Below are 10,000 nucleotides of genomic sequence, written 5' to 3'. Positions count from 1 at the left end.
TTCCCTCTGCTGCACCATTTCCAGCGGCAGCCCACAGAATATCAGCTGTTGCTTCTGCTGCTGCTACTAAATTATTCACTGAGCCCCCCTCGCTGCTGCTGCTGCTGCTGCTGCTGCTGCTTCCTTCTGCTGCTGCTGCAGCAAGAGCCAGCGGCTCCAGCACCTGCTGCAGCCCCCGGCCCTTCGGAATGCATGCAGCTGCCCACATGCCTGCTGCTGCAGCAGCACCGCAGCAGCAGACACGCCTCAGTGCTTTAATGAGAGAAGCAGCAGCATCTAGAAAGAAGGCCTGCTGCTCTCTCACCACTTGCTGCTGCTGCTGCTGCTGCTGCTGCTGCTGCAGCAAACGCGTCACGGAGTGCAGCGCAGCCCATAAAGCAGCAGCAAGCTGCTGCCTCGCCGCCGGCCCGCTGCATGCGCAAACTTCTGCGGGAACAGACAGCAGAAGCCCGCGGCTGATTTCCTGCAGCGCAGCAACTGCTGCTGCTGCTGCTGCTGCTGCTGCTGCTGCTGTTGCTGCTGCTGCTGTTGGTGCCCCGTCCTCCGTGCAGCGCCGTCGCTTCTTCTGGCGGGGGCTTGAAGCCTCTTCTGCTGCTGCTGCTGCTGCTGCTTCTGGGCAGTTAGAAGCAGCAGCAGCAGCTGCTGCTGCAGCTGACTGCAGCAAATCGGAACAACGGCGCAGCAGCAGCGGGGCTGCGCTCCTCTCCTCCAGCAGCTCAGGTGGCAGCACCCACTGCCCCACAACGTGCTGCGCCGCAGCTGCAGCAGCAGCAGCTGCTGCTGCTGCTCCAGCGCTTCCAGCTGCTGCTGCCGCTGCTGCTGCTGCTGCTGCTGGCAGGGGATCCTGCATGCAGTAATTGGCAGCCCCTGTAAGAATGCAGCAGCTCATTGGCTCCCCACAGACGGCGCAGCAGCAGCTAGACTCTTTTGCTGCTGCTGCTACACGAGCCATGAGGCGGAAGAGCAGCGGGAAGTGTGGCTGCAGCCACCGCGCATCTGCTGCTGCTGCTGCTGCTGCTGCTGCTGCTGTTGCTGCTGGTTTACCTGCTGCTGGATGTAGGTCTATTTTCCTGCTGCAGCAGCAGCGCTGGTGCAGAGATCGCAGCAGCAGGCGAGCGGTGGCCTTCTTCATCTGCTGCAGACCCACCTCGTGCTGCAGCAGCAGCAGCAGCACTGCTGCTTTACTGGCAGCAGATGCTGCCTCCTCTCTGTAAGCATCCTCTTGCTGCTGCTGCTGCTGCGCCGCAGAATCCTGCAGCAAGTCCAGCAGCAGCAGCTGTTCCAACCGCTGCAAGGCTCGGGTCTGCTGCAGCTGCAGCAGCTGCTGCTGCTGGTGCATTTCGAAGAGCCTTTGCTGCTGCTCCGCGTCTGCATCTGCAAGTCTGCCGCTGATAGGAAGCTGCTGCTGCTGCTGCTGCTGCTGCTTGTGCTGCTGCTGTTGCTGCTGGATAGCCCGCGTGGCCTGCGATACGGCAAGGACTGCTTCCGAAAGAGCAGCAGCACTCGAAGCTGCCGGCAGCGCAGCAGCAGCAGCAGCAGCAGCAGCAGCAGCTTGTGGCGCCTCTGCAGCAAAATAGGGAGCAGCAAATGAGCGAACATGGCGCAGCAGCAGACACACAGAAAGGCGCAGCGCATCGCGGCCTCGAAAGAGCAGCTGCAGCAGCAGCAGCAGCTGCTGGTGCTGCTGCTGCTGCTGCTGCTGCTGTTCTGCTGCAGCTAGTCGATGCAGCAGTGGCTGCAAATCGATGATTGGGGCTGTTGCTGCTGGAACTGCCTCGAGAAGCCGCAGCAGCAGCAGCTCCTGCTGCTGCTGCGGCTGCTGCTGCACTCCGCGCAAGAAGGCGCCCATCACCAGCTGCGCTGCAGCAGCATTGATAGCTAGTGTCGAGAAGCTCCTTCCAAGCTGCTGCTGCTGCTGCTGCTGCTGCTGCTGCTGCAGCTGCTGCTGGAGTCTCTGCATCAACGCCGTTGTGGTGTGCTGCAGCAGCTGCTGCAGCCGCTGCAGCAGCAGCGGCAGCTGCGAAGCAAGGGCGGAGCCAGCAGCAGCAGCAACTGTGTCTAGAAAGTCCTCGCGCAAGGCGAAGGTCAAGCAGCCACCTGAGAGCAGCAGCAGCAGCAGCAGCAGCAGCAGCAGCAGAAGCCACACAGCCACATAAGCAGCAGCAGCAGCAGCAGCTGCAAAAGCAATCGCAGCGGGAGCAGCAGCAGCACAAGCAACTGCCGCAGCAGCAGCAGCAGCAGCAGCAAAAGAGAGAACTAGCAGCTGGAGGCAGAGATGGCAACTGCAGAACTTCAAAAATAAATAAAAGTAAAAATGTTTTTAAAGAAATAAATAAATAAATAAATAAATAAATAAATAAATAAATAAATAAATAAATAAAAAGAAAAAAGTACCACGAGCCCTCGAGACAGCCGAAAGCGCCCCAAGCTTCCGCTGCATTTCCTGCAGCATGTTGCTGCTGCTGCTGCCGCTGCTGCTGCTGCTGCTGCTGCTGCTGCTGCTTGTTGCTGCTATCCCCACATGCCTCTCAATTGCTGCCAGCAGCGCGGGCACGTCATTCATCCGGGTGTACGTACACCCCAGCAGCCGCAGGAACTCCGTGCTGCAGCAGCAAAAGCAGCAGCAAGAGCAGCAGCAAACAGGGCCAATGCATCTGCAACAGGCAGCAGCAGCTGCAGAGTGCAAAGCGAAGCAGCAAAGGCAGCAGCAGCAGCAGCAACACCGGCACCTGCGCTTCCATAACAGCAGCAGCAGCAGCAGCTGTAGCTGCCCCATCACTAAGTGCGCCACAGCAGCAGCAGCAGCAGCAGCAGCAGCAGCAGCAGCAGCAGCAGCTTTGCCATACCTGCCAGAGCAGAAGAAGACGTCTGTGTCTTCAAGACTGCAAGCAGCAGCAAGGCAGTTCCTAAGCTTTTGTGTGGGGTCGCATGCTGCTGCAGCATGCAGCAGCACGTGCTGCTGCTGCTGCAGCACGAACACCTGCTGCAGCAGCCCCTCAAAGTCCCGCGGCAGCAGCTGCAGCAGCAGCGCAGCACCGCCCCACAAAGTGCGCAGCAAGCAGCAGAGCTGCAGCAGCAAAGGGGGAGGCAGCACTGCCCGCGAGGAGTAGAGACACCCGAGCACGTCCTCGTCCTCATCTGCTGCTGCTGCTGCTGCTGCTGCTGCTGCTGCTGCTGCTGCTGCTGCTGCTGCAGCAAGCCCCAAGCGGGCCCGCAGCTGCTGCAGCAGCGCATGCACTCCCCGCAAGCAGCGGCAGCAAAATGCTGATAAATAATTTAAGTGCCGCCGCTGGCCCAGCAGCCGAGGGCTCAGCAGCGAGGAGCTGCACAGGCTGCACGCAGACCCCACAAGCAGCAGCAGCAGCAGCAGCAGCAGCAGCAGCAGCAGCAGCAGGTGAAATCGCAGTCCAGCAGCAGCAGCAGCAACAATACCGCCGCAGCAGCAGCAACAGCAGCACTTGAAGAGCCACAGGCTGCAGCTTACTGATGCCACGCCCCCACAGCTGCCTCCCAGCGGATGCTTTCTGCGCAAAGAAGGGCTTCCTGCTGCTGCTGCTGCTGCTGCTGCTGCTGCTGCTGCTGCTGCTGAGCTTCAGGAAGCGCAGCAAGAGGCAGCTGCAAGATCGGCTCCAGTGTCGACAGCAGCAGCAGAAATCCGTCGAGAGCAGCAACATTATGCAATGCGGTCTCTCCCTCTGCAGAAGCTGCTTTTGCTGCTGCTGCTGCTGCTGCTGCTGCTGCTGGTGCTGCTGCTGCTGCTGCTGCTGTGTCTGCGCATGCAGCACTGATGCCGTTCAGCAGCAGCACAGCTACGTCAGGCAGCTGCTGCAGTAGCCCCAGTGCTGGCAGCAAAGAGTAGAGGGGCCCCACACTTGTCCCAAGCACCCGATGTTGCTGCTGCTTCTGCTGCTGCTGCTGCTGCAGCAGCTGCTGCTGCTGCTGCACCATGGCAGCTATAGCAGCAAACAGCAACCGATGAGCACTTGGGTCCCCCTTCTGGGCAGGCTGAAGCACTGATAGCACGCCGCGCTGCTGTTGCTGCTGCTGCTGTTGCTGCTGCTGCTGCTGCTGCTGCTGCAGCAGCATTGAGCGTTCTGCAGCTTCTGCTGCAGCACTTTCTGTGTCAAGTGCCTCCCTGTGCTGCTGCTGCTGCCCCAGCAGCAGCAAATCAGCAGCAAGCGGAGACAGCACGGCGAGCCCCACAATCTGCCGCAGCAATTCTGCGCCTTCAGCGTGCAGCAAATCCTCGCATTCCCCCCTGCTGCTGCTGCTGCTGCTGCTGCTGCTGTTGCTGCTTCTGCTGCTGCTGCTGCTGCTGCTGCCTCTAGAGGAAAGGCGGCGCCTCCGCAGTAAAGTCGTCAGCCCCAGAACGCCGAACAGCAGCTCCAGAGCCGGTTTAGACCCCTCTTGCTGCTGCTGCTGCTGCTGCCGCTGCTGCTGCTGCTGCCGCTGCTGCTGCTGCTGCTGCTGCTGCTTCTTGGCTGCACACAGCTGTTCCACCACGTGTCTCTGGGCATTCTGAGGAAGCCGCTTTATAATTAAAGACAGAAGATGAAAAGCAGCAGCACAAAGGCCCTGCAGCAGCAGAAAACGGCAGCAGCTGCTGCTGCACTTGGTGCTGCTGCGCTTGCTGCTGCTGCTGCTGCTGCTCTTTTGTTGCGTCGCGCAGCAGCAAAAAACAGCGGTGCTGCTGCTGCTGCGCTCAGAAAGCAGCAGCAGCTCAGCAGCTGCTGCTGCTAGGCGAACAGCAGCTTCTGCTGTGGGGAGGTTTGGGTCTCCCCTGAAAGCAGCAGCAGCAGAGAGCAGCCGCTGCAGCAGCAGCAGACTGCAGCAGCAGCAAGAGATGCAGCAGCATCCGCTGCTCCTCTTATCAGCAGCAGAACCTTCCCCCTCTGTCTGCTCTTGCTGCTGCTGCTGCTGCTGCTGCTGCTGCTGCTGCAGCTGCTGCAGCACGCGCAAGGCCGTGTCAATTACAGGGGTCAGGTCTGCTGCTCGCAGCTGCTGCGGCAGCAGCAGCAGCAGCGAGGAGAGCAGCAGCAGAACTTGTGGGGCCACTGCGCCTTTTTGCTTCCGCTGCTGCTGCAGCAGCTGCTGCAGCAAACAAGACCCAATGTCTGCAGCTTCTGCTGCTGCTGCAGCGCCTGCCGCCCCCCCTTCAGGTGCTGCTGCTGCTGAAGCAGAGCCTGCTGCTGCTGCTGCTTGAACGCGCTGCGGCAGGCAGCAGCAGCAGCACGAGCTGCTGCTGCTGCTGCTGCTGCTCCGGAGGTGGCAGCAGCCGTAGAAGTCAACGGCTTCCTCTGTTCCTGCTGCTGCTGCTGCTGCTGCTGTTGCTGCTGCTGCTGCTGTTGTTGCTGCTGCTGCGTGGTCCTGTGCGCGCAGCTGCTTAGCCAGAGCCTCAATAAAGGCAGCAGCAGAACTCACAGAAGCGGCTTTGGAAGCAGCAGCAGCAGCAGCAGCAGCAGCAGCAAAAGAAGCAAAAGAAGAAAAGTCTGTTTCCTTTGATCCCGAAGTTCGCAGAGTCCCCTCTTCAGGGCGAATCAGCTCACAAGAAGGAGCCATTTCCAGACCCTAAACCCTAAACCCTAAACCCTAAACCCTAAACCCTAAACCCTAAACCCTAAACCCTAAAGCGTGTTCAGGTGTTTCCTTGGCACCGCTGGGCGAGGTTGCTGCCAGCTGTACAGATGCCTCGCTGCTGCTGCTGCTGCTGTCGGTGCTGCTGCTAATGTTGGCGCCGCTGGCTTTGCTGCTGCTTCTGCTGCTGCTGCTGCTGCAGCTTGTTTGCTGTTCTGCTGCGGCTGTTGCTGGCGGCGCCGATCCGTTTGCTGCTGCAGCAGCAGCGGCTGCTGTTGCGCTAAAGTCCAAATAAAATCTCCATAATAGAACTATTGTTTCTTTGCTTCCACTATTTGGGGTGTACGTACACCTCAGCAGCCCCCCGTGCCTCTGTGGGGCCCCCGGGGGGCCCGCAAGAGCTCGAGGCTTTGGAGGGCTGGAGCGCCGGAAAAAAGGGAAAAATGAAATAAATAAATAAAATAATTAAAATAATTTGCGAAAATAAATAAATAAAATCAAATTAATGGAATTAAATCCACAAATGGAGCTGCTGAGCAGCAGCGGAATCGACGAAGGCAGCGCCGGATGCGGGGAGCCTCGCCGGAAGCAGATCTAGCAGCTTATTTGCAGATTAATTTGAATTAAAATATAAAATATTTATTTATTTTCATTTATTTCTCCTTTTTGTTTTATTTTATTCTTTTCTTTTTCTGATTTCGCCTCCGCGCCTCTGGGGCTGGCGGCGGCTCGCTGGAGCTGCTCGCGGTGTACGTACACCGCGCGCAGCGGCGCAGAACGGCGGCAAAATTAGTTTTTAAATCAATTAATTAATTTTATTTATTTAATTTTATTCATTTAATTCAATTAAATAGCAAAAGCAAACAAAATAAGGGACAAGCAGCGCAAGCCTCGAAGCTCGCGGCGTTCAATGAACCAGGTTCTAAGGGTTTAGGGTTTAGGGTTTAGGGTTTAGGGTTTCGAATGGAACACCAATCATATTTTTGCATGAATAGCAAACCCAGCCAGCTACTGCAGCAGTAGTTGCAGCAGCTGCTGCCACTGCCAGCTGTGTTGCTGCTGCTGCTGCTGCTGCTGCTGCTGCTGCTCTTGAACAGATTTTGCTTCGTTGATCCAGTGCTGCAACTCCGAGTGCTGCTCGTGTAGCTGCTGCTGCTGTTTGTAAGGGGCCTCTGCTGCTGGCAGTCCTGCTGCTGCTGCTGCTGCTGCTGCTGCTGCTGCTGCTGCTGCTGCTGCTGCTGCCTTTTGAAGGGGCTCTCTCCTGCTGCAACGTGTGCTGCTGCTGCAGCAGCAGCAGCAATTTGCTGTATATTATAATTGGAGCAGTTGCTGCTCTGCCCATTTTGTTAAGTCTCCTGAGCAGCTCTTTAAGACTTTTAAATTAAATTAAATTAAATATTTATTTTTTGTTTTTATTTCTTTTCTTTATTTCAACTGAAGGAGAGCAGAAGCAAACTGCAGCAAAAAAGTTGAAAAGAAAAAAAGAAATAAAAAAGAAAGAAAAGGCTCACGCAACAGCAGCCAATTCGAGGTGTATGTACAGCTGAAGCTGCAGATAAAATGGAAACAATTTGAAAATTAAATGACAAAACAATTGAAATAAAATAAGAAGGAAAAATAAAAGAAATAGGCTTGAATAAATGTTTCATCTACAGCCTTTTTAGGCTCAAAGCGAGCAATGTTTCAGGGTTTAGGGTTTAGGGTTTAGCAGCCATCGAGGGTTTAGGGTTTAGGGCTCAGCTAGGGTTTACGGCGAAGGGCTTAGTGTTCAGGTTTGGGAAGCTGCTAGGGTTTAGGGTTTGGCTTTAGGGCTCGGCTAGGGTTTAGGGTTTAGGGTTTAGGAATGATTTGCCGTTTAGGGCTCAGCAAGGGTTTAGGGTTTGGGTTCAGGTAGGGTTTAGGGTTTAGGGTTTGCGTCTGAATAAATGAAGTGTTCATAGGCCTTAACATCATGTTATTGTTTCTACTTTGAATTATTTTAAATATATTTTGTTTTCTTTTTCTGTTTTTATTTGACTATTATTTCTATTTTATTATTTTCCATTTCCTCTTTTTCATTTTTCTTTTTATTTCCTCCTTCGCGGTTTTCCCCAAGGCCGCTGAGGTGTATGTACACCTTGGCAGCCCCACAAGGCGGTTTCTTTGAATTCAAATTTTGAATTTGAATTTGCTTTTTGTTGCATGCAGAATATATTTTAAATCATTTATGCAATAAGAGAACAAACAACTTTTAAATTTGAATAAAAATGAACAAAATAAATAAAATAAATTAAAATAATTAAAATAATTAAATATAAATAAATATAAATAAATATAAATTCACTTTTTTGCATTTTTTGAATTCAACTTTGCCAGCAGGCGGCGTCTGGTGCTGCCAGATCACTATTGCCTTCTGGCCTTGTGCGCAGCTGAGACCCAGGAGGGTCTTTGGGATAATTTTAATAATTTTAATTATTTTAATTATTTAAATTATTAAAAATAATTAAAATAAATTAAAATAAACTAAAAAAGAAGGTAAAAAAGCAACAGAAACCCGCAGAGGGGTCTGAGGGCCCCCTGGTGTTCTGGGGGCCCCCGTGCATGCGCTTTGGCTGGCCGCTGGCGGTGCTCTCTGGCTGCCACTTTTTCTTTTTTTCTCAATTAGAATTATTTTATTTATTAAAATTAGAGAATTAAGAATTGAAAAAAAGAAAACAGAAGGAAAATTGACGGAGATCCAGCGGGTGGGGCCCCTGCTGCCGCGGCTCCCCCGTAAGCTCTACTTCGCTCTCCCGCAGTTTCTTTTCTTCTTATTTCCTTTTTCTTTTTTCCAAACTATTTAATTTATATATTTTGAGCTGTACGTACACTTTATTCACTTCTTCCTTCATTCCTTTTGGCGCTTCCCGCGTGCCTGCTGCCGCCGCTGGGGTGTACAGACAGCTCTTCTCTCTCGCAAAACCACCCTCGAACTGGACCAGCGAATTCACTTTTTGGTTTCTTGAAAGCCGGAGTTTCGTCGCAAGACTTCAAATAAAACCAAATAAACAAAACTGCCTTCAAATTCGAACATCCGCGGACTCCGATCTGCAGGTTTCTTGCTGGTCGAACACTTGAGCTGTACGTACAGCTGGCGGCGCAGAACGCGGGGAGAAAGCGGGAATTTCGAAGCTTCAAAACACAAAAAGATAAATGAATTTTGAAGATTCAAAAGACAAAAAGATATATGAATGAATAAGTGATCGAGTTCAATCCAAAGAAGTCCTCTTTTTCGCAAAATGGCGCAGAATGTGGAAATTGAATCGGCCGAGTAAGCAGCGGGAGTTCGGGTGTATAGGCAGCTCGGGTGTACGTACACTTCAAAATTCGCGTTTTTTTCGCCAAGCCGCTAAAAGAGCCGACAGTTCTTTTTATTTGCATTTAATTAATTTATTTTTGTTTGCATTTATCTTTTTTCTGTTTTTCTTTTTATTTTTTGAGCTGCTGCTGCTTTTTCAAAGCGCTTTCTGCTGCTGCTGCAGCTGCGCACTCCAGTTGTTGCAATTAGTTTCGATTATTGCTTTTGAATTATTATGTGGAAATTGAATCGGCCGAGTAAGCAGCGGGAGTTCGGGTGTATAGGCAGCTCGGGTGTACGTACACTTCAAAATTCGCGTTTTTTTCGCCAAGCCGCTAAAAGAGCCGACAGTTCTTTTTATTTGCATTTAATTAATTTATTTTTGTTTGCATTTATCTTTTTTCTGTTTTTCTTTTTATTTTTTGAGCTGCTGCTGCTTTTTCAAAGCGCTTTCTGCTGCTGCTGCAGCTGCGCACTCCAGTTGTTGCAATTAGTTTCGATTATTGCTTTTGAATTATTACTTTTTTTTATTTTGGATTTAATTTGTTGTTTAAATTGCATTTAATTTATTTTATTTTCAAATTTAATTCAAATTTTCCTTTTTTGCTTTTTTTCCGCAGTGTCATCCGCCTCATTCTTCAGTTTCTGGCGGAGAGCAATTTGCCCCGAAGTGTTCAAGTGGGTCAAAATTAAAATTATTTTATTTATTAATTTTATTATTAATATTATTGTTATTTGTATAAATAGTCATTTAATTTTATTATTATTTGTATAAATAGTCATTTAATTTAAGTTTATCATTGTTAATATAAATAGTTATTTAATTTTATTGTTTTGTAGTATAAATAGTCATTTCAATTTATCTTTTATGTTTATCTTTTCGTGTTAATCTTTCCATATTTGTCTTTTCGTGTTTATCTTTTTGAATTCATCTTTTTGAATCCATCTTTTCAAGTTTATCTTTCTTTTTAAATTCACCTTTTTAAATTCACCTTTTTAAATTCGTCTTTTTAAATTCACCTTTTTAAATTCATCTTTTTAAATTCATTTTTTAAATTCATTTTTTCAAATTCCCCTTTTTAAATTCATTTTTTAAATTCATTTTTTTAA

General features: G+C 50.8%; 1 protein-coding gene across 1 annotated transcript in view; it reads right to left on the bottom strand.

Moving 5' to 3' along the window:
* ENH_00004970 (hypothetical protein) overlaps positions 1-5,559 on the bottom strand; it is a gene marked incomplete at both ends in the record, with an annotated part of 7,049 nt that extends 1,490 nt beyond the window's left edge. The window contains 4 exons of the mRNA XM_013578454.1: positions 1-2,097; positions 2,395-2,603; positions 2,847-3,332; positions 3,485-5,559. The exon at positions 1-2,097 is cut by the window's left edge and continues 1,490 nt beyond it. Of these exons, the coding sequence (XP_013433908.1) occupies positions 1-2,097; positions 2,395-2,603; positions 2,847-3,332; positions 3,485-5,559 (4,867 nt within the window). The remainder of the gene's footprint in view (positions 2,098-2,394; positions 2,604-2,846; positions 3,333-3,484) is intronic.
* Between the last annotated feature and the right edge of the window lie 4,441 nt (positions 5,560-10,000).

This window comes from Eimeria necatrix, genomic scaffold (genome assembly GCF_000499385.1).
Source record: "Eimeria necatrix Houghton genomic scaffold, Enh_scaff1144, whole genome shotgun sequence".
In the NCBI taxonomy this organism is placed as follows: domain Eukaryota; phylum Apicomplexa; class Conoidasida; order Eucoccidiorida; family Eimeriidae; genus Eimeria; species Eimeria necatrix.
The sequence above is the reverse complement of the archived record's forward strand: the minus strand, read 5'-3'. Positions and strand labels throughout refer to the sequence as shown.